A 25,152-nucleotide genomic window follows, 5' to 3' on the forward strand; every position below is an offset into this window, starting at 1 on the left:
AAAAAAAAAAAAAAGCTCCATTCCAAGTGCACCACACATAAAGTGATCAACATGGTTTAAATGTCAGGGATCTGTGAGGGAGGACTCAAACGCAGGATGAGTGTTACAGGTTTATTGACAAGACTTTAGACAAGATATTGAGGGAAAGGTGGTGAACACAGTCCATACAGTAGAAAGGGGTGAGGCACAATGATAAGCAAGCTGTGGGAATGGCCACTGAGATCAGCCCAGGTTGTAAACAGGCTGGTGAGCTTTTGCAGGTGTCCAGTATGAGGCCCAAAGATGCAGCGAGAGCCAGACAGGATCAAACAGCACACGTAGTTAGATTCACAAGGCGCGATCATTCACTGGACCGGTCTAGCTGCTTGGCAGGGAGAGAAAGCGGCCACAGGGATGCTCAGCTTGCTGGACAGGACTGTGCACATCAACAGGACAGGAACAGGCAGAATGAGGCACGAAGGCACTGCATAGGTCTGGCTGCTTGGTAGGACGGAAGAGCGGCCAGGGAAGCTTCAGCCTGCTGGACAGGACAGGGGGAGACCAGAGACACAGTACCAGGGTATGACAAGATAGGTGGTTAGATGGTTAGGAACAAGGCAAGACTACAATGACAAAATAGATACAGGAAACTTCTACAAAGAACGCTATCCGCTTGTTAAGTCGTGACGTAAGGAACGCCGTTTCCTGGTCCATACTTACAGTCTACACAACAGTCTCCCTGCTCACAGCGTCACAGATATTAATATTTTAACGATATATAAAAGATGAATCATTGTCTGGCCATCTGGAATTTTGGTATGGAGATAAAGGTTATAATTATATATTTTTTGTAGTATTATACCACATCGTGTCTGATTATTAACACCATTTGTTGTTTTCTTTTGGTATGAGATAGAGCGTTAGGACCCAGAAGCGCTGCCGCGTGACGTCAGACTTAACAACCGAATAAGCTCTTGAGAACAAAAGACAAGTACATAGAGGCACAAGGTTTAATGAACTGGCAAAGACATGAGGGAAAGTGTGCACAATATAAAGGGAGCAAAGAACATGTGGGACAGGTGACAACACTTAGGCTAAGGCCCAATCCCAATTCTATTTTATACCCCTTCCCCTTCCCCTTACCCCTACGCCTACCCCTTCCCCTTGCCCCTTGAAACAGAGTGTCAAGGGGTAGGGCTGAAAATATTCCCCTAAGAAATGGGACACCACTACTAGACCGTTACACGTCATCATAAGTCGTCGCTAGCTCCTACGTCATAGATGCGCCGATGTTTATCACACACTTCTAAAGGCCAATTCACACCGCACCGACAACAGCCAACAAACTCGTCTGTTGGATCGGTGTGATACCCCTGTTGGCGTCGGTCGGAGTTGGTTTTCACCCGACTGAACATGTTTAATCGGCGTTTGTCGGGTCGTGGAATGTCTGCGCGGTGTGAACAGTTTTCCAACAGACGGCAACAAACTCTGACGTAATTTGACCTGGCCAAGAACCGTTGCCATGACGATGAGGGAAGTCCCCTGCAAAGACAGCTGTTTGATCGCGCCCGCGCCTCACGCACACACAACAAAGCAGTGGAAACGTGACATCGCAGCTTGTTCGTTATAAAAAATAAAATACTGTTAAAAAAAATAAAATATACAAAAGGTACAATAGTCCATAGTGCAATCCGTGCCATTCAGCAAGAGCAGCTGCTCCACTTCACCGAAAGAGAGAGGTAACGTTAACCATGAGAGCAACGCAGGTTTACCTTCAGTTTCGTTTTTAATAATTCGTTTTGGCTTGTTTAGCTACATGGTTGTATATGCTTATGGGTCTCGTTAATAAAAAGGGTCGCGCTAAAAAAAAAAGTTTAAAAACCGGTGTATACCAACCAATAGGTTACGATCAGATCGATGGCTGCAGCGCTTCGGATTTCAGGTATTTTTGTTTTGCCTCAATACTTTAATACAATGAAAATATGTATGATTTGTCTTCGCATAAGACAAAAGAGACGAGTCTGCGTGTTTCCTCAGGAGTCCCTGGTTGATACAGAACATACAATACTGATGAATAAGCACGCAAACTGAATGCACTTTTTGTTTATATCATGTAACGTACACGTATTCATGGACGTAACCACAACAAAACAATACATTAATCAGGCATGCGGCAAAAAGACAAGTTAGCTGCCACCGGATTTGAATTGATGTTGTCAAATCAACGCGGGTTTCAATAAAATATAAAAAAATATGTTGTGGAACTATCATAAAGTAAAAAACATTAGCAAACTTTTTTCATAGCGATTTTAACAAATCTTTTTTCGGAGAACATAACCGTATACATGAACACAAGATTAAAGGCAACATAAAACAAGTGATTATTTATTACTAAAATACTGTTTACCGTAAAAAAAATACTTACATTTATGGGTCTCTCTGCTCGCTTGGTCGGCCATGTTGGAAATTTATCATACCCCTTCGTCTGAAGTGTGGTCCCGAAAAATCTTCGTTTGAAGGGCTACCTGGCCCTTCCCCCTACCCCTTCACCTCCAACCAAATGAGAATTGGGACACCCCTACCCCTTCACGTGAACGCGCGAAACAAAGGGGAAGGGGAAAGGGGAAGGGGTAAGGGGTAGAATTGGGATTGGGCCTTAGACTAACGAGGACTCAACAAGAAAGGGAACAGGGAACAAGGGGAACAGGTGAGAACACTCATTACAAACGAGGACTGGACAACGACTAAACAAGAGGGCGTGGTAACTGGAAACAAGGAGGTGGGAACAGAGGAGCACATGGCAAACACAGACAGAGCCATGTGCTCAGACACAACACAAACAACGAGACATGAAACAAAGACAACACAGACAACACGGACAAGGCTGCCAGGGCAGAACCCTGACAGTAAATGTAAAACAATTTGTTAAATATCTTTGCAGAAATATGCCTGAAATATGAAGTCAAATGTTGTATAAACTTATCTTAAACACATCTTATAAACTCAGAAATAATATAAAATAAGAAAATGCTAAATATTTCTTAGCCAAAAAGTAATAGCAATAAATAACACCAGTAATAGGCTATTATTAACAGCAAATGCGTTGTAAAAACAGAAAACAACGGCAGCTTTCAGCCTGTCACCATCACGCAAACATGAAATATCAAACAGGTTTACAGGTTTTTGCATTTCATTGCACTATGTGTCCTATTGTTTTTATGGCTGACATGTTTAGGTGTTGCACTTGTGTTTCGCGTCTTTGCAGTGTCTCACCCCTGAAACAGCATTGTTAAAACACTGAGGTCAAATAAAAAAAAATAATAATAAAAAAAGCTTAACTCGCATTTAATAACCTTTTTTTCTCATTCCACTGCCTGTGTCTCATTTTTATAACGCAATAACGCATTTCTGAATGAACAGCTGCTTAAGAATATATGTGCTCTATGATCATAGACCATCACATGAGAGCGGTTAATCAGGCGCGCCAGTGCCATGCTGAGGTGAGATCAAGATCATTTTCTTCTCCTAATACGGTTTTCATTGCTGTATTGTCAACAAGTCTAATAACGCTTGTTTACATTTTTATTCAAAAAATCGCGATTTCTCGATTTAAAAAATAATAAAATCGATGCAAAACAATTCCAATTAATCAAAAAAATCGGCCAGCCCTACACTCTAGTAACTACTATTAACTAACAAGAAACTGATTAATGAATTAGTAAGTAACAGTGCTCAGTTGAAGGTGGTAGTTCACTATTAGCTAATCAGTATACTGCCACCTTTTTATTTTATACCGCACAGAAAACTACTAAGAACTACTGTATACAGCTTCATAATTAATTAATTAATTCTAAAGTGAAGGTCATGGTAAGCCACTGGTAATGACTAAAGTATTACCAAATCCTTCAGAAGGAACTAATTATTTGGATCAGTTTCTAAAGTGCGAAACATGAAAACCCTTTAGTAACTACTGGAGTCATTGTAAACCTTTGAGGTTTTTGTATGTTTTTGAACAGTTTTGTACAGTAATTCCTTCTGATGTATTTGGTAACACTTAAGTAATTACTAGTGGGTTACTATGATCTTCACTGTAGAATACTGATCCAAAGAAGTAGTAGTTCCTTTAAATTTATGTAGTAACTCTTGGGTACTAGTTATTACTATCCAATACTTTACAAAAACCTCAAAAGTTTGACTTCAGTAGTTACTAGAGAGTTATCATGTTTTTCACTTTAGAATACTGATCCAAATAATTAGTAATTCCTTCTGAAGGATTTGGTAATACTTCAGTCATTACTAGTGGGTTACCATGACCTTCACTCTAGAATTAATTATACATTATTCATTATTCACATTAATTATGAACCTGTATATAGTAGTTCTTAGTAGCACTCTGGGAGATATGAAAAAATATTAAAAGTTACTGATTAGCTAATAGTGAACTACCACCTTCAACTGAGCACTATTACTTACTAATTCATAAATCAGAGTTTCTTGTTAGTTAATAGTAGTTTGATATAAGAGTATTTATAATGCATTACTCATTTGTTCCTGTGTAGTTATTCATTAATGAAGGATCAGTATTCTGAAGTGTTACCCATTACTTTGTGAGATGACCAAAATGAAATGTGAGTCCTATTTCCTCTCAAATCAAATCTTGGATCAGTTCATGTCTACAGAAGACAAATCAAATATGGTGACGTGTCAATAATATCAAACCCTCAGTAGTGTCTGTGTCAGGAAACAGCAGAGGCATTTCTCTAAATATCTTCTGTGTTGGAGGATTTCTGCATGTGTGAGCGATGGATGCTGGGATCATTTTCTCCTGACATGATAATCACACTCTTCATGTCTCTTGATTTCCACAGTGTTTGTTCCCAGGACCAGGAACGACTTCCTACAACGTAAGTCACTGAGAAAACAAGCAGAGAAACTCACTGAGTGTGTTCATGTTCTTTCTGTAGAAGCTGTAAGAAAACATTACAGAAGAGTTTTAGAGTTGATCATGTAAATGATGATTATACTCACTGTTAATTATTTGACTGTAAATTTACAATAAATTGCAGGTTAATAATTGCATGACTTTCACAGTAAGTTACTGTAACATTTTTACAGTAAATTATTGTGAAATGACAGCTGTATACTGTGACTTCACAGTAATTATGACATCGCATTACTGTGATTTAGCGGTAAGCTGCTGTAGAATTAATGTATTTAACTGTGAAATTACAGTTGGTGTCTATGTATTACTGTAATTTAACAGTAAGCAGCTGTAGAATTCATGTATTTAACTGTGAAATTAGTCTATCTATTACTGTAATTTAGCAGTAAGCAGCTGTAGAATTATTGTACATAACTGTGAATGTCTATCTATTACTGTGATTTAGCATAAATGAAGGACCAAACAAAACTGATAAAAACAGTGACATAACTTTTATTTTTTAGAAGTAAAATACAATTTAATTACATGAATAAAACACTGGGCAACAGGGATTGACACTGGGTAACAGGAACGTGTGTCAAAAGAGAAAGGAGGAGACAGAGAAGAGAGAGTGAGGGAGAGAGATGTAAGAAAAGACAAAAAGGTGGGAATAGAGAGGGTCGCAGGTGTCTCGCTCCTTCCATCGCAGCTGGCACCTGCATAGTGTGGGTTCTATCCACTATATACAAAAGATAAGAAAGACAAAAAGTTTAAGTTACTCTGTGGTGGACTGACTCCCTGTAAGTATGGTGCTCGCATTGTAACACTAATCCTAAAATGTCTACAATTTAAGTAATTTCAACTATTTAAAAAAAATTATGTGAATAGTACTCTTAATTAATATTAAATCAACAAACCAGGACTCTTATCACTCCTGTTACTTTTACCCAGTCCTATTATTTTTCATGTGAGTAACAGGACTGAAAGTAACATGATTGAGGTTAAAAGGTTAGTTCACCCAAAAATGAAAATTCTGTCAGTAATTACAGAGCACAAATTAAGATATTTTTGATGAAATCTGAGAGCTGGATCACTCCTCCATCGGCTTCTAAGGGTTTGAAACTTGCTGGCCCAGAAAAATGTATTAAAGATATCTTTAATATAGTCCAAGTGACTCCAGTAGCTCAATCTTAAGTTTATAAAGCGACGAGAATACTTTGTGCGTAAAAAAAAAAAAAAAAAAAAAAAACTTTATTCCACAATTCATTTCCTTCTCTGTGGGCCTTGAGTTTTTTCTTGTAGTATAACAGCGTAGCGCTTCTGTGTTATACGTCACACGTATGCTCACTATTGGCCGACGCTGGTCATGTGTGTGATGCATGTGACATATTACACAGAAGCGCTACGCTGTTATACTACATGAATTCACCCGAGGCCCAGAGAGAAGGAAAAAAAATAGTGGAATAAAGTCATTATTTTTGGGGGGGTTTTGCGCACAAAAAGTATTCTCGTTGCTTGGTAAACGTAAGATTGAGCCACTGTAGTCACTTGGACTATATTAATGATGTCTTTAATACATTTTCTGGGCCAGCAAGTTTCAATCCCTTAGAAGCCTATGGAGGAGTGAGACAGCTCTCAGATTTAATCAAAAATATTTTAATTTGTGTTCCGAAGATGAACGAAGGTCTTACGGGGTTGGAACAACATGAGGGTGAGTAATTACTGACAGAATTTTCATTTTTGGGTGAACTAACCCTTTAAGTAAAAATTGCATGCTAAATTGCATAGTAATTCAACACAGTAGCAAGTAATGTAAGTTTACACTTAAAAATATTGTAAAGTACTGTAAATTTGACGTTTTTTAGACGTCAAGGCATGTTAAATTCAAATAAACGTAAATACAATTAATTTTACACATTTATTTTGCAGTCTATCTAAACTCTACATTGAATCAGGAGACACTATAGAACACATTAAAGGGATAGTTCACCCCAAAAATCTTTGGAACACAAATTAAGATATTTTAAGAAATCCGAGAGCTTTCTGTATCCTCCATGGACAGCAATTATTTTACTTTCAAGGCCAGGAAAGATTGTTAAAATAGTCCATATGTATACAGTGGTTAAACCTTAATGTTATGAAGTGACGAGAATACTTTTACTGCGCAGAAACAAAACAACACAAAATAGAATACCGACTTGATTCAACAATTTTTTTCCTTTCTGTGCCAGTATCCGATGCGTTTCACGTGATGTGTTCTCGATCATGCATGTGATTGCATTGCGCACAAAAAGTATTCTCGTCGCATCATAACATTGAGGTTGAACCACTGTAGTCATTATTATTTTAACGATGGTTTTACTACCTTTCTCGGACTTGAAAATGGTTATAACATAGTAGTCTATAGGTGGGATCAGAAAGCTCTCAGATTGCTTAAAATTTTCTTAATTTGTGTAGAACAAAATTCTTGTGTTTGGAACATCATGAGGGGATGTAATTAATGACAGATTTTTCAATTTTGGGTGAACTAACCCTTTAATAGCTTCAGTAAACTTCTTACTGCATAACTACATCTAGCTTAAAGGAACACGCCGACTTTTTGGGACTTTAGCTTATTCACCGTATCCCCCAGAGTTAGATAAGTCCATACATACCCTTCTCATCTCCTTGAGTGCCTCTGTTTGACGCACCCACCGCTAGCCTAGCTTAGCACAAAGACTGGAGGTAAACAGCTCCAGCTAGCATACTGCTCTCAATAAGTGACAAAATAACGCCAACATTTTCCTATTTACATGTTGTGATTTGTATAGTCACAGTGTGTACAAATAACAAGGTCATATGAGACAACCATCTTCTAACTGTATACATACTGGGAACTATATTCTCAGAAGGCGAAGCACTGCTACTTCCCCAAGTATATTCTGAGAATATAGTTCCCAGTATGTATACGGTTAGAAGATGGTTAGAGTCACTGTAACTATACAAATCACAACATGTAAATAGGAAAATGTTGGCGTTATTTTGTCACTTATTGGGAGCAGTATGCTAGCTGGAGCCGTTTACCTCCAGTCTTTGTGCTAAGCTAGGCTAGCGGTGGGTGCCTCAGACAGATTTACGGCAAGCACGGAGATGAGAAGGGTATGTATAGACTTATCGAACTCTGGGGGATACAGGGAATAAGATAAAGTCACAAAAAGTCAGCGTGTTCCTTTAACACAGATACTGTGTTTCATTAGTCCGTTCTTAAATTGGAACACAGCTTACATTAGATTGACATCCATTCGAAGTCAATGAGCTTCCTGATAAGAGTGCAGACTTGCTGGTTCATGTGACCTCTCTGCCTCTTAGATTTTGTGCCTGTCTCTGGGTTGATGCCCAAGAAGCACCTACAAACAAAAAGACAGAAGAAACCTGTTAGTTTAATTCAAGTGTGATGAAAAAGGTGTCAGTTCCCAGTCATCACCTTCAGTGGGTCACTGCTTTTGCAGTACAGAGTCAAACTAAAGTTAGCTCAGTTTAAACAAAGGTGTAATTCAGGTGTAAGTACTGTAATTCAGAAAAAAATGCATGGAACTGAACTGAAAAACATTTCCATCACAAACACAGTCAAGAATAGACCTTCACCAAAGTAGAGGTGTGTGATTTACCTAGGCAAAGCATTCGCACACAACAATTTACATAATTTACATGTTCCGTTTGCAGAGGATGGAGTAAGAGCCTGTTGCCTCTCCATCTCCCTATGGCTGTTTCTACTTGTACTCTTCCTCCTAGAATTATTACCCGTTCACAGATGATATGATAAACATTTCATTTCTTATATCTTTTTCACAATAAAGCACCCAGTTTTCTAGTTGTTTCTGACTTTTTTTAAGCTTTGTCTCTGGTCTAATCTGGTCTGGTCTCCAGCACAGAAACACAAATTAAGGCCCCGTCCACACTACTGCGTTTTCGTTTAGAAACGGAGAATTAAAACGAATACGATCTCCGTCCACACCAGCGTTTTAGCTGCGTATTAGAATTGATCTCCGTCCACATTAAAACGACTGAAAACGCGGATCACGTGACCATTCACCAACACTGGGCATACGCGTGCCGTTGTAAACACAACTTCATTGATAAAATTAGGGCTGGGCGATATGACGAAATATATCGTCTGGACGATATAAAATGTCTATCGTTTTATATAAGGCTCTATCGTTTAAGCCACGATAAGGCGTTTTACGGCAGAATTTTACGTCAAGATGCACCTCACGGCATGCCCATGCACACAGCAATACATAAACAAACATGGAGGAAGACAGTAGTAGACGCGGTTCAGACCAGGGTAATTCACCCTTCGCAGGGAGCTTGATTGACAGGCGATCTAACCAATCATAATCAGCCATCCGCCATTTTGTCCGACAAAGCAGTGAGGAGAGATCATAGACAGTATATAAACGGAGAGATAGCAGATTAACATGGGAGGATTTGAAATTGAAAAACGGAATGTACTGACGCCTTTACGTGGTTTAAAACAACATTCCTTCTTATTCCATGTTATGTTCATTCATGTTTATTTGATGCTATAAATGAACTAGAAGGAAGAGATGATCAGTTCACGAGCAGCTTTAACTGATGCTGTACAGTGATCTGTCAGACACATTTAAGAGCCACAAAACGGTATGTATCGTTTAAATTTATAAAAAAAATACCAAATTCGAAAGGTGAGACTTTGTTTAATATGTTTAATATCAAAAGTAACTGAAAAGTAACCTGCTCTGTCCTGTCTGTCAGCGTGTTGTCAGTCTCCTCTCTGCTCCGCGATGTATTTTTCACTGCGTGAGAACATGGTGTGTGCGTGAGAGCAGCGTAGCTTGTCGGACATAGCGACAGTAACTAAGTGGGGCGGGTCTTCGCGAAGGGCAACCAACCCAAACCGAGGAGCTTGTACTTAAAAGAGGGGCGACTTCTGTCGCATCTCGCATGCATGGATGTGGTTTGGATATAAGAAGACCGACGTGGACCAGACAACAGTTGTTTGTAAAGTTTGCCGGCTCCCAGTGCCAACAACGGACTCCAACAATACTAATTTATTTTATCACCTGCGCAAGAACCACGAAAAATAATACAGAGAAAGTCAACGAGCAAAAGCAGCGTTGAGTGGTGACGTAAGCGCTCGAAACAAACTCCAGACACAGACGCTGCAATAAATAAACAAATAAATAAAATAAATATTTAGTCCCTACTACCTTTTATTTGTTTTGTATATCATTTCAAACTGCATTTCCAGATTACAATTTTATATTGACTATTCATGAACTGAATTAACACAAAAATTGTTATATCGTCATGTATATCGTTTTCGGGATATCAAATGAGCTATATCGGGATATGAAATTTTGGCCATATTGCCCAGCAGATAAAATAAAATTAGATAAAATTATCCCACCATGCGCTGGTTCTTCCCGGGTTAACCCAAAACCGCCGCTCCATGTGCGGTCAGTACCGCCGCTGCACACAGGAATTGTCACAGATCGCTGAAATGATAGCTTGCCTCTGGCGCATGTAGGCAGTTATAGCATTGTAAAATGCATAATTTACTTGCACAACAGCTGCTAGCAAAGATATACGCCATGACTGACGACACCCAATCATAGAGCCGAGCGTGAGCCTCTACTACGCCATCGTTTCTAAAGTCCTTCGTTTTGACCCGTCCACACTAAAACGCCCTCCGGAGATTCAAAACGAAAAACGGGTCGGCAGCGTTTCTAAACTTCTCCATTTTGGGTCTCCGTTTTTGCCGTTTTAGTGTGGACGGGAGGTGCAAACGTAGCAAAAGGTCTCCGTTTTTAAACGAAAACGCACTAGTGTGGACGGGGCCTAAGTCTGCAACACACCACTTGTTTGAGGGGGAGAAAGGGGGGTCATCACCGTTTGGCTGCTGTGGTCCTGAGCGGATTGCAAAACACAATACATCCAAACATTCCTTGTTTAACCCAACAAATAAAAAGCAAGCCCTCAAGTACAATATTACTGTAGATATTACCTTTGGATAAATTCCAGAGTACAAGCAGCATCTTCAGCATACTTCAAGTTAAAATTGTAGTAGCTGGAAAAAATAGCAGCCAGACCAGTTGTAAAGTCAAGGTGAGGTCCCATGACCACTTGACCCTCCAACGACAGCATCCATGCCCTTGGTTTCATTATGTCACCTGAAACAAAACCAGATACACTCATCATGGACAACTGTTCAGTAAAGGAATACATTTTTTTTAGTTATTTTTAATTAAGAGTAAAAATAGTTGTGGCATATTCTAACTACTGTGTGTTACATTTCTTTAAAAGAAAATGTCAATACATTCCATATGTTGAACAGTAAATAAGTAAATAAAGTTTCAGGTGTACAGTATAATTCACACCACCACATACCTTATCACTTAAAAGTTTCTTTTGGATATTAAAAATCTGTCCTTTTCATAATAGATTATTATTTTTTTTTAAAGCCATGAGAATTGCAATTTACACTTTTTTAAGACCAAGTCGTTCAATTGGGGAGTGATAGCAGATTGTTTATGTTGACTTTTTGTTTACATTTAGATCCTTTAAATGAAATTAATACATGAGCATCATACTCAGAAGACTACTCACTCTCAGGTTATCTTTTTAACAGATTTTTTTGTATATTAAGGGACTATATGGAACTTTGTTTGTGGTGCTCAAAGTGCAAAAATGTTTTTTTGAAAAACTCAACAGCAATGTCTTTTTCCAGAAATCATGACCTGGTTTACTTAAGATAATCCAGACCTTATTGTAAGCAGTTTCATGAAGGAACTATCGGTTGAAAGAAAATAGTTACTACATGAAACTGCTCACAACAAATCTGTGGATGACTTGACAGAATACATTCAAAATGAGGAAGACATCAACATTACCTTGAACAATCAAGCGAGGGGTGCTTGGTAGCATCACAGTCCCTTCTACATCAGTGGCTGTGGCACAAGGCTGCAAAAATAACAGTAGAATAAGATTCAACTGTTAATAATCTGTACCTATAGTAGCTATATTTGTGAACAAATCTTCCCTTGGCCCCCATTGATTTATCTTAGATTAGGCAGTACACATTTGGTAAAGTTTAGAATGTGATCATGACAATGTGACTGGTTTCTTTGGACTGATGAGCGGTTGGCACCTGTATGAATGGTGAAGTGTAGAGTGAATAACTTTTTGTGGTCAGAAAACTAGAAAGATGCAATATAAGTATAGTCCTATTACCATTTACAAAAAACAATAGGCCTAATGCTTATGTTAATGTGAGAGTGAAAATATACTTACATCAACATCAAGCACAATAGCATCCTTGGGCTCTTTGAAGTATGCCATCAGAAGGAGAAGAATGCATGTAGCCTTGTCTGAAGCCTCCGGTTCAAAACAAGCCAAAACATCTTTCACGCCTTGATGACAGTTGACTTCTTGGCAGAATGGTGTTGAATTTGTTCTCCAGGGCCTCTCGAAACTTCACGAGGATGGAGACATCGGTCAGAAGAGTAAAGTGGGAACATATACCTGAAGATAATGGAGTAGAAGTGCTGCTGAATCTTTGTTGTAGTTATAAACAGGTGCTCTTTGGATGCTTCAGGTACATTGTGTGTGTTGCATGGATGGAATATGGCCTCAAAAACGAGCGAGTGGATTTTTGCCAGTATAGGCTCATTGTTCTCACTCTGCTGTTCAAACAACTTATAACATTGAATTTTACATAACATGACCCCTTTAACTCATTATTGTAACAAAACAAAAGAAAGATATTGTGGACAATAACCCTGAAGAAAGACCTGTGTTTAGCCGCTTTCCGACCGGAGGAACCTTTTCACAGTTCTTAGAACTATTGGCTAAAGTACCCGGATGTCGGCGTGTTCGCACCGCAGGAACAAGGAACGATTTTAGTTCTAGGAACTCCATTTGTAGGAACTAATTTAGGCCCTACTTCAGAGTAGGGTCTAAACCAGCACTATAGGAACTATCCGTGACGTTAGTGTACGCTGATTGACCGGACGCACGCGGAACACCCTGGGAACACCAGCACCCGCCATTTTTAAAACAGCTAGAATGTAAACGCACAGATTATAGCCTATATATTTACTCCATAAACTAACTATACAAACATGAAAAACAGTGATAGATGGGTCTCTAAACCTTTATGCTGAAGAGAAAATCCAACGCAACTTTGAGGGGACCAAACCAAACATGATTAGGCTATGTTTATCTGCCCAGCTAGCAACACTGGACATCAACCACACGGCATAGGCTAATAACCTTTTTTCATATACTGTCTACTTTCTATAACAGTTCTTTCTAATAAGATACTAAACAGTACTGTTAGACAGATTGCTAACTAATAAACACAGAGAATGCGAGCATTGTTTGCTCTGGCGTTCTCAGCGCCGCCAAAATAAAGGTCTGTCGCGCAGTCAAAATAAAAGTCACCGTGCTTGCGTCACTCCCTTACCCCTCCTACCAGTTCCTATGGCCACTTGGCCAGTGCGAACGCAAACAGCAAAACCGAGTTTGGGGGTGAGTAGTTCTTAGAACTGTTTAGAAGTGGACAGTTCCTAGAACTAAGTTCCTATAACTACTTGGTCGGAAAGCGGCTATAGTCGCAACCCGTTACATACATACTGCCTTGTAAAATAAGGGAATTTTTATAGCTTTGGATTGTTTTTGAAAGAGATGTGCATTTTACATTTCGGATGATTGAGACTATACTCCACCCATGCAATGAGCCATGTGCTTCACAAGATGGAATAGGGAAAAAATACCTCTTGGTGAAAAGAGAAAAGGCCATTCCTCTTTTACAACTGCAATGGCTGGCGCAGGTACACTATTAAGATAGCGTCGCTGGATGATATAGGTCTTCTCCATCAGAGGTTCAGCTCTCTCAGCACCACTCATGCCTTCCTCTGAGTAGATGTTGAGGAGATGACTTTTGATGCCATCTAATGATTGCTCAGTTTCGCCAACTGGGACTTCCACAGGACACCACCTTACACAGCCGTACTGATCTACAGGGCCTCTAGTCATGCCTCTGCCTTCATCTGGTACCTGACTGTGCGTCCTCTCTCTGCGTCGTCTCACTAGTGTGTTGTTCCTGGTTTTATATTCCACCCTAGTTTTTATTTGCTGCAGAAAAGAATGACAACCATCTCCAAGCATGTCTCCATTTTTTGCAACGTCAGCAAAACATTTCGGATAGCTCCTTACAATGCTTCGAGCAATGTTGTGACACATTGTTCTGTTTGGGTTAGGCTCATGATCCAACATCTGATCAACCACTGCCCTAACCATATCTTTTCTATCGCTTGGTGATGGTCTTGTATTATTTGTCAGTGCCTTTCGAATAGCTGCTGGCATCCTATCCCAGTTGACCTCGAAGGCTACATGCCATGGTCTGCCAAGTGGCAAGGATGGAGATGAAATGGTGTCTTGAGTGCATGGGAAGTTGGAAGGAGTGTTTAAGGAGCTGGGGACAACGGTTGGAGTGACAGGAACCAGTTCCAGTTGAACTATTGCGAGTCCTACACACAAGAGAACAGATTATTACATAAAGGGAGAGAGAAGGTACACCATCTGTGTTTGATTATCGCTCTGAATCCGATCTGGATGTAGTCTTTGACAAAAAAAATGTATTTTCTTATTTTTGCTCATGTTTTTTTTTTTTTAAGGTGCCCTAGAATTTGAAATTTAATTTATCTTGGCATAGTTAAATAACAAGAGTTCAGTACATGGACATGACATACAGTGAGTCTCAAACACCATGCATGTGTTGTGGGAGAAATTTGGAGTTATCTGAAGAAAATATTGTGAAAGGCTTATTTGCTGCATGCATTTTCGTGTTGAATAGCCGCAGATGTGTAACTTCATCGCCGAGGAAGCACGCAGATAACTGTGGTAAGAAAGCAGTTCTATCGAACAGTATTTTTCAAATTTAACACTGTTCAGTATGTGTGGTGTGCAGGCGTGTTTGAACCCAAAATGGTCAGATGTAGGTTATACGAAATTGCGTGGCAGATATAGTGTTGTAGCCGTGTCAGTTCGATTGGTAAAATGTGATACGGCTACTCAGTTTTATGGTAACGTTAGCAATGTTCTTCAAGTACCAGCCTTATGACAGCTTCGGCTGAACTTGTCCTTGTGTTAATTGTCGTGTAATAACTTCTGTATGACCTGTCAATAAAAATTTTTGTAATTGTGTCTATAATGTGATTGGCTAAACTGATTTTATTTCGGGTGCGGGTCGGGTGTCGGTTCTATTTTAAGCGTGTCGGGTGCGGATTTTAATTAGTGCAGCTGTTGGAAAACGGGTCGGATGCCGTTTGAAGCTCTGCGGGTACGAATTTACAAAATCATAATAAAAAATTTAAAAAAAACTTTGGCCAAGAAATGGTTTACTTTGGGCAGATTTCTAACCCAACTGACCGACCGAGTAGATGCTATATTCATGCTATATTTACACTTATGTAATGCTGCCTTTCTTCAAAAATGTTTTTTTTCTCTTAATTTTATGCATTATATGCATTAGTTTTAACTTTATTTTTATTCTATTCAATTTTATTTAACTTTAGATTATTCAACTTTTCAATGGGAAAGTATCAAAAATATAGTTACCTTTAAAGCCATTCAGTAACTTTCGACACTGAATAGGTCGAAGGTATTTCTCTATGTCTTTTTCTTGAACCAAAGCAAGGTCTTCCTTGCTTTCCACACCAAGCTCTTGCAACCCATACAGCAGTGAAGTCAGAGTTTCTTCAGAGAGACCAGGTATGAATGACAGCACCACTTCTTTCATCATTACTTCATCCATTTTCTGAAAAAAGAGTTTGAGCAGACATACAAACAATTCCATTTGTCAAATTACTATGGTTATATACACAATGTTTGAGCTTTATTATTGCAACAGACTGTACCTAAAAGAGTGGAACTATATATAACTCATCATTATATATAACTCAGTCATTCCTGACCAAACTAAAAGTTTCCAAGAGTTTACTGCACTTTTCAGTCACACTGTCCATTTTCCATGTTGATTAGAAACAAATTATGTTTCCTCACACTTTAATGTTACATGTTACATATCTGTTGTTTGTATGTCTGCTCAAACTTAGCGGCCACTGATTTAATAACAAATGATCATTGCGACAGAAGCGGATCAATCAAAACTAACTTTAGACGGAAAATAACTTTATTAAAGAACCGCTATAAAGCCAAAACAATCTCTGTTACCTTAAATTATACGTTTATCTCTGTAAAGCTGCTTTGAAACAATCTACATTGTTAAAAGCGCTATATAAGGAAAAAAATAATAAAATGTACAAGTTGTCCAACATTTCAACAACAGATATCTTTCCACTATATACTAACTATATACACTGCTATACACTATAAACTAACTATATACACTACTATACACTATATACTAACTTGGGGAATACAATCAAACTATTTACACCTATTTAGAAAAACACATTTAGTAAGCAAAACATTGTCTAAAGTAATTGACAAAAGGAATGTATGAATTGAATCTGGATGTAATGAACTAGGATATTTAAGAAACCATTAACAGTTTAGACAAATATACTATTGAAATAGTTTAATAGTTTATCTAATACAGGCAGGGATGGCATCATTTTCTTTTTTTCTTCAGCATTTTTTTTTTATCACACCTAAAAACCACCAGCTCTGGGCATATAAATTTTAACCGTGTGATGAATTATAAAAGAATGACTTTAAGCTTAAACAAGCTTAAAATATGAACAGTTTTACAATCAGTTTTTTTTTTTTTTTTGTTAATCACTGTGATGAGAACATGTACTACAGAACATATGGTAGTAAAGCAGAACCTGTGCCATAGCTTAAAAAAATGTTATTAAAAGGAACACCCAATAAGTTTACTTCTTGTGTGTGCATTTCTACCTGCTTGCTCCACTCGTCACATCAATTCCGGCTACCTCTGACAAGTGCTAGTTCAAACTGCCTCTGGAAAAGAATGGTGGAGAGCAATTAGTGATATATCATATACTTTATATGATGGAAGAGGATAATAGTCAAGCAAATCCTTTTGCTCGATGCAAACATAATCCTCTTGGGCTGCTCCTAATTCACAATAGACACCCATGTCGCTCAGCTTCACAAAAGTATGTTTCTGAGTCACAAACTGCACAGACTCATTAAGAGCAATGATAAGATTAATCTTTCCCACAGAAAGTTCTCTATCAGTACTCTCAAGCAAAACACACATCCCCTTTCGGTATACTGTGCCTTTCACTGTGACTTCATTGCAAGCTACTGCAGACTGTGACTCAAAATTTTGACCAGCTACTGAAGCCCTGATCCTGTCATTGTAATCACTCACATAAAACTCTGTACCCTTATCAACATGCACATCTGAAGGAAAGAGTCTGCCTGCACTCAGGTAGGCTTGCAATAGTTGGTGTCTTTCTGCAAGAGTTTTGCAAAGATTCTTAAAGTTGTGCAATTTCCTAGCACACTGCTTGAAGAAGGTGTGTTTGCTCTCGAACCGTAACGTCCACAGGCGTATAAGTGGGCCAAAGTGAAGAATCAGCTCTGGGTAATGGCACAGATAGTGATGCTTGGGTTTTAATGGACTGGCAGGGAAAAGCCTTTGACGACTGAAGATATATTCTTCAATAAGGACTTTAAGATATGCCACTTGGCCTGTTGTAATGGTTGGTGCACAAACAAGCTCCACAATCTCTCTCAGCTGCAGAATGAGTTGCCATACTTCATTTTCAGAAGGATCTTTAATTCTGTCACCCACAAAAAGAGGTAGCAACCTCAGAAAGCACCAGTTTTGAACTGCATGTCCACTTAAGCGTTCACTACCAGGAGACATGTCTGCTGGTTTGCTGCTGGCATCATTTCCTTGATATTTGAATTGATTTTTACATCTGTTTAATTGTAAGTAGGTAAAGTGCTTCTCCTGAACCAAGTGACCAACAAACAAGGCAAGGTCATAAGACACAATACCCTCAAACAAGTCATGCCCCAGACATGGCGGGAGCCCTGGCTGGCAAACATGAAAATAATTAAGCTGGTTAAAAGGAGAGTCCATCTTGATGCCGCATACTGTAGCAGTAGCACTGGTGTCTAAACCTTGCAAATGACTTTGATAGGATTGTGCAGTTCTTGAAGTCCCACACGTGTATGGTTCATTCATGAATGCATTTCTGTCAATCTCACAGTAGCGGCAGAAATGGCTTGCCCGACTGAAGTTTTCGACAAATCCCCCAATGCAATGTGATCCCAGGTTGTCTCCTGAAATGGCGAGTAAAGCTCCTTTTACTACTCTGCCATCATTTGTCAAAATACCTTCTTCCTCTAGAAGTTTGAGGTCAGTGATCAATGGTTCAAAAACTTTGTTCATGCCAAAGTATTTAAAATCTTTCTCCCTACATAGGAGGACAAGTTGCATTTGATCTATTGTGGATCTATTGTGAGGCAAAATGTCAGTCAGGGTCATGTAAACAGCTAAAACCTTGTGTTTTTTTTTCCCTGAACCAAGTGGATTCACAACCTCAAAAGCATCTTGATATAGGATCACACCAACAGAGGAAGGCTCTGTTTTCAACAGCTGATTGCCCTTAAATCCCTCTCCATCTCTCACATCCTGAATTATATTTTCAGTAGCTGGTTGCAAATGTGTGGCGACATATTGTTCTCTTACAGATTCACTTTTGAACAGTGTAGCTAACGTCTCATGGATGGGAATATACTGGGAAAAGCACTCGTTACCATTTTCATCACTGCCCAAAAGAAAAGGCACAGGCTCAACATAGTTGAAACTGGTTTTAAAAAAACCCTTCCTTTTTTGGTCTGTACTCAAAATGTCCCTGTTACACATCTTAAGAAGATCTTCCCTGTTCATTTCATCAATGATGTTGCTTATAGTGTCCTCTTGGATTCCAATTTCTTTCAGTTTCTTAGTTAAGATCATAAGGGAATGTGATAAGCCAATTTCATGGGCATTTTGAAAGTCCTCAATGATTGTCTGTATGGTACTGGCTGGTAGCAATAACTTTCCTTGTAATTTAAGATACAGAAGGGCAAGGTTTTGCAAATAGAGTTTCATCTACAGCAAATGGCCCCTCTGGCTCATTATCATCCACAACAGAAGTATCAGAACATGGCTGACTATGCAGACTACTAGGCTCAGCAGGATCGGACACATCTAACAAGGTGTGATCTAGGTTTTTGTGTTTCCTTGAAAAATGTGAGGCTAAAGTGGATGCAACTGTAAAGCTGCAATCACAACCTCTGACTGGGCATTTGATTTCTAATCCTTCATGTATGTGTGACTTCAAATGCTTGATGAGGGAGCTTACGGTGTCACATGCAACTGTACAAAACGGAGCAACACATTTTAAGGGAGTCTCAAATTGCTTGCAAGGTCGCACAGATGATCCAAGCCCTTTATGCTCTCTATACATATGAGTTGTCAAAATATTTGCTTTGTGATACATCCTAGAGCATTCAGGCACACCGCAATTGTACTTAAAGTTAGGAGCATTGCTATGCAGCTTTGAGTGCTGAATAAACTCACTAACAGTCTCAGACACATGCTCACATAAACTGAATTTACAGTTGAACATTGTGTTCTTCAGTTGAGAAAAACTAAATACAGGGCTTTTTTAAACTAGCAATTTTGGATGTAGCTAGCAGATTGCCCTTATAACACCAACATACTGTATTTGGATCACCCACACCTAAATTACTAAAGACTACTGAACCACATAAAAAGTAATGAACAATATATACACATTAGTTAAAGATAAATGTGAAAATATAGAATCTATTAAGGACTACTCGGGTTTTTAACTTTAAAATGAACAGTGTGTAGTGTAGCTAGAAAGCTACATCACCACCCTGTAGGCTACTGGAAACTAAACTATACGGTTTGTATTTAAGTTGAATATACAAACACCATTACCAGATGACGATTAAAAGACAATAATTACAAACGTATATCCTACAGATACAAATCACTGCAATTACTTTGGACTGTCTAGTTATAACCAACATTAATGTACTGGCAAAACACAGATAAGTGCACATTGGTCTAACAGCGGGAAAACTGCCGCGCAAAACATTTATTTTGGCAGTGGAAAATTCCAGAGACAAGATAAAAAAAATAAAAAAAAAATACATGGACATGCGCACTTCATTTTTCTGTTGACCAGAAAGACAACGGTTGCTCCGTTTCACACACACAGCAGGGAAGAAAATTATAAAGTTACTAATTTTAGATGAATTTAATCCACCTTTGCCCAAATCCACAAACACCATAATTTATCTAGTTGATAATAACTGTCATAATACCCACATTAAGGCCACATCTTACCTTATAACTTTATGTATCGTCGGTCAATGTAGAAGCTGTGGTAAAAGAGAGAACGCTGTTAGAGTAATATAAGCTTTAAGTAAAGCTAAAGTTAAATGTTCGACGGTGTATCTAATCAGACATCTCACAGTTAACTTAATACGGTATAATTAACACTACAACCAACGTCTTTTCATTCAAATTTGCGCGCTTAAACGTCGACGCGAGTCTGCTCCAGCTAAGTTACAAAAACATGACAACAGAACCTACAACTAACGCTAATTTGGTTCATACTTTTAAATTACATGCACTATCATATAAAAAACATCAAATTGATAAAGTTTGACATTTAAACACTTACCGCTGTCTGAATCCACCGAATGGGACCACGTAGATCAGAGAGCTCTGATGACGCTCTGATGACGCTGCCGCAGTTGCCACTCAAAAAAGTCAAAAAAGACGGCATTCACAGTAGTTTCTTGTAAAAGCCCCGCGCCTGCATTATTTTCACAGTAAAAGTCTAAATACGGTATTATATTGTGAATTATCACAGTTAAAGCCTGTGAAGTGGTAATAATGTAATTAACTGTGAAATATTACAGTTATATCTTGTGAAATCCTGGACAAATTTTACAGTGCTGTACTGAGACTGCTGATTTACTGAACATGAAGAGTTCAGATACATTAAAAGATCAGATTGATGATTCCTGATTGTGATGTGTTTTATCTCCATCAGATTCCCATCAGCTCACTCTGGATCTGAACACAGTGAATAAACACCTCCGTCTGTCTGAGAGGAACAGAGTGATTACTTACACCGACACACTCCAGCCGTATCCTGATCATTCAGACAGATTTGATGTGATTCCTCAGGTGTTGTGTAGAGAGAGTCTTTGTGGATCCCGTTACTGGGAGATTGAGTGGATTGGTGAATATGTGTCTATATCAGTGTCATATAAGAGCATCAGCAGGAAGGGAGGGGGTAATGAGTGTAAGTTGGGATGTAATGATCAGTCCTGGAGTTTGGACTGCACTCCCTCCAGTTACTCATTCTGGTACAATAACATGAAGTATGTTCTCCCTGTAAAGTCCATCACCAGTAGAGTAGGAGTGTATGTGGATGTCAGTGCAGGAATTCTGTCCTTCTACAGCGTCTCTGGAGACACAATGAGCCTCATCCACACAGTCCAGACCACATTCACTCAAATGCTGTGTCCTGGGTTTTGGTTTAATAATGGATTAGTGAAACTGTGTTGAATCAGTATAACTTTAGAGGGATTCTACTAATACTGCTTTGATATATCAGCTCATGATATATCAGTTAGAGTGAGATGTTTTAGAGTCTCTTCATTACATTTATACTACAGCCGAACTTAAGTCACAGAAATAACATATCAGAACTAATGTGTGTAATAAATCCTTATATATACAGTTAGATTAGTGTGTGTGACGCCGTATACCTGTGCGTTTCTCAAGCTCTGTTTGTGTTAATGGAAATCACTTTCATTTAGTCTTACTGCATTGTCACATCAATCATTTATTATTTCATGTATGCAGAATTGAAATTTGTTAAACGTTGTGTAATCCAATTGTGTTTTAGGGGTCAATGCACTGAAGGTGCTGCAAAATGATTGTATCTGTACTGTTTTGCCAATTTTTCTTTTTCTGCTCTAAACATGTCTGGGTCTCAGAGACTGTAATTCACAGAGATCTCAAGCTTGGAAATGATAATAATAATAATAATAATAATAAAACTTCTTTTAGACTGTTGGTCTTGTTCGCTCAAAAACTCAAGTCATCAACAAAAACAAAAAACCTGATACATCAGAGCGCTGTGAAAATAATAAATGGTCAGTTTTCACAGTTGTCATTTGTATGTATTGACCTGTATCTGCTGATCAAACCTAGCGAATCCTGATACACACAGATGGCAGAATATTCTGAGAGGAGTCTCAAAGATGCCATCAAGATTCAGCCATCTTATTTGATGATTAGTTAATTGCATTTAATAGATTTTACTTTAAATAAAACACTTGAAATGTGTTTGTAAAAGGCATTTTTATGCATGTTTGGCCTGAGTTTTTTTTAAGCTTGTGGCGATTAGAACAATTTAAAACAGTAGGCTTTTTTGAGACGTGCTTCTCGCCTGAAATGTAGTGAAATGGCTGCAGTGAGGGGAGAAGTGAAAAATGTGCAGGCGAGATGGACTGTTCTCTCTTCTTGTAGTGGATCAGAGACCTATGACATTAAAGGCGGACATTGTGGGATTCACACTTGTGCGCTGTTGCTGATAAAATGGATGTACAGTATATTCATAAAATTTTCACAGCGTGCTTCACTTTTTCCACATTTTGTTATGTTACAGCCTTATTCAAAAAGGGATTAAATTCATTTAAACAGCATTTATCAGGGTTCAAACCTTTAAGGCCTTTAAGCACATATGCATTAAAAGGTCTTGAGTTTTATTTAGCAAGCCTGTAACCACTAAAATCATAGAAGGAACGGCTATGATATATCCTAAAACAAACACAGAGAAAGAAAAGGCTTACACAATAATACTTGATACAAACTAAGCGTGCTTACACACACACACACACACACATATTTTCTTATAGATTGATCATTTAAAAAAGTGAATAGGGATCAATGTTTTCTGCAAATCTCATAACATTTTCAGGTTTCATTTTTTTCAGTGTGGCACAACTGTTAAAACTAATACTTTAATGGAAATGTAGAGATGAATTTTGATAAAAGTGAGTAAATGTTAAAATAATGATTTTATAAAGTCTAAATATGAATTATAGAACAATATTACTGAGTAGTATGACAAAATTACTATTTTAAACATCAGGTGGCAGCAGAGGACCTCTTATTGGCTCACTTTAATTTTAAAAGTGTCTGTTTTGTGTTAAGTACATTTTCCAAGAAAATGCTTATTGCACGTTTCCCTTTTAAAGTGATCCCCTGGTGTTAAGACTTGTATGTGTCACAGACACACCAGGCTCCAACACCGTCCAATCACAGCGCACTCCTCACCAGAGTACTGATCACACACACCTGCACTCAATCAGCACTCCAATCAACCTTTACATAAAAGACACTCACAATCACTCACTCACTGGGTCTCATTCATGAAACATTCGTAAATATACGAGTAAATATGTGAGTGATTTGCGTGTAAAGTGTGTTAATGAATTCCAATCAGTCGTAAATGGGACGTGTGTGCACGCTCATTCTCAATTACCATAAATCCCGCCCCTTAAATCCGACTGACAACTATATATGGGCATCATATTATGACACCAAACGAAGGATTTTGGCCATTTTATAGGAAACAATTTCCATAACAATTAAGGGGCCATTAGTTTGCCCAGCCCTATTGAAATCAATTATTTGATTAAAGTGCTCCGTTTGAAGATGCTATAGGTGCGTTCACGCTGCCTCATAATTCCTGTAGTTATGAGATTCCTGCTTGTAAAAAGCGTTCACGTCCTCGTAGAGCTCGTAATTACAGCTTGTAAGCTGGGAGTTTTCTGAAAGCTCCCACATGTACCACGTGGCCACTATACCACCTGACCGCTGTAGATTGATTTATTAGGCGTTGATTGTGGTGCCATGGAAACGCATAATTCCCAGTCCAAGGACCAAAAGGATGTGAACAGCTCCGAATATAACGTCAGGTGTTGTCATTTCAAGATAGCGGTAAATACGAGGTGACGTGAACGCAGCTTATTACTGGCTCTCACAACAAAAGTAAAAAGAAAAAACGTATGTAATTACTATATATAATATTTTTTCAAAATGCTGTGTAAATATGTACCTTATTAAGGTGAATTAAAATGCAGCCTTTTTAATGAGCAAAACATTAGGATGTTAAACACACTATTTACGCGTGGCTGGGAGCAGGTGTAGATTTCTTTCGTACCAACTAACATTTGGAAAATACGAACATTTTAATGAATCCGAAAATTTCTGGCAGAACCACTTTACACACGATTTACACAAAAATTTGTTCTGCTCGTGTTTCATGAATGAGACCCACTGTCCGGTCTCGTTCGCATTAGGACTTACCTCCATGCTTACCTCAAGGACTACCATTGCTATACTCAGGGATGGGAAGGTTACTTTTAGAATGTATTTCACTACAGATTACAAAATACATGCTTTAAAAAGTAATCTGTAACATATTTCGTTATATTACTCAAGTTTAGTAACATAATCTAAATACTTTGGAATACTTTGAAATACTTCACACAAAGGACCATATTAACTTGATGTTCTGTTTTAAGTTTACAACCTGTAAATAAAAATGACCTCTACCCACCAGGATTTGGTTTTCCACTAAATTCTATTTTTAACGTCAGTTACAAAATATATATCTGCAATTTATTAGACAACCTATGTGTTGGTAAAGAATTTCAATATTGATAAACAAATTAAGAAAATATTTGTTTCTTCAATATCTGAAGAATATCTTCAATATCTTAAATATCTCAATATATCTTATATTCTTAAATAACATCACATCCATATTTAATTACTATTGATATATCATTCCTAAATTATTTTTGTAAAGATGTGCATCAGAGGGATAACAAAATATTAAATAACAACAATAAAATATTGTTAATAATATAGGTTGTATTATAGGTGTATATAGTCGAATTGACAGTGGTTTTATTAACAAAGTTTATTTGTAACATTTAGAATGTTTATAAAGAAAATGAAGTGAAACGATTTACCAAATAATCTGGAGAGAAGCTGGTTTCTCAACAGTTTTTTGCATCTCTCCACCAAATTTTACATGTTTGGAAAAAAATATGATCATTTTATGTGAACTATTCCTAGTATAAATATGTTTTTACTAATATTTAACCTTAGT

At 38.1% G+C, this 25,152-nt stretch overlaps 1 protein-coding gene and 2 pseudogenes across 1 annotated transcript in view; 1 reads left to right on the forward strand and 2 right to left on the reverse strand.

Moving 5' to 3' along the window:
• LOC137007460 (tripartite motif-containing protein 16-like protein) overlaps positions 1 to 22,388 on the forward strand; it is a 31,300-nt gene extending 8,912 nt beyond the window's left edge. Inside the window, exons 3-4 of the mRNA XM_067368944.1 lie at positions 4,848 to 4,883; positions 21,007 to 22,388. Of these exons, the coding sequence (XP_067225045.1) occupies positions 4,848 to 4,883; positions 21,007 to 21,527 (557 nt within the window). The 3' untranslated portion in view covers positions 21,528 to 22,388. The remainder of the gene's footprint in view (positions 1 to 4,847; positions 4,884 to 21,006) is intronic.
• Positions 1 to 25,152, reverse strand: part of LOC137007702 (uncharacterized) — a 1,237,067-nt pseudogene that overhangs the window by 471,552 nt on the left and 740,363 nt on the right.
• Positions 5,052 to 15,848, reverse strand: LOC137006603 (uncharacterized; annotated as a pseudogene).

This window comes from Chanodichthys erythropterus, chromosome 3, assembly GCF_024489055.1.
Source record: "Chanodichthys erythropterus isolate Z2021 chromosome 3, ASM2448905v1, whole genome shotgun sequence".
NCBI classification, from domain to species: Eukaryota; Metazoa; Chordata; class Actinopteri; order Cypriniformes; family Xenocyprididae; genus Chanodichthys; species Chanodichthys erythropterus.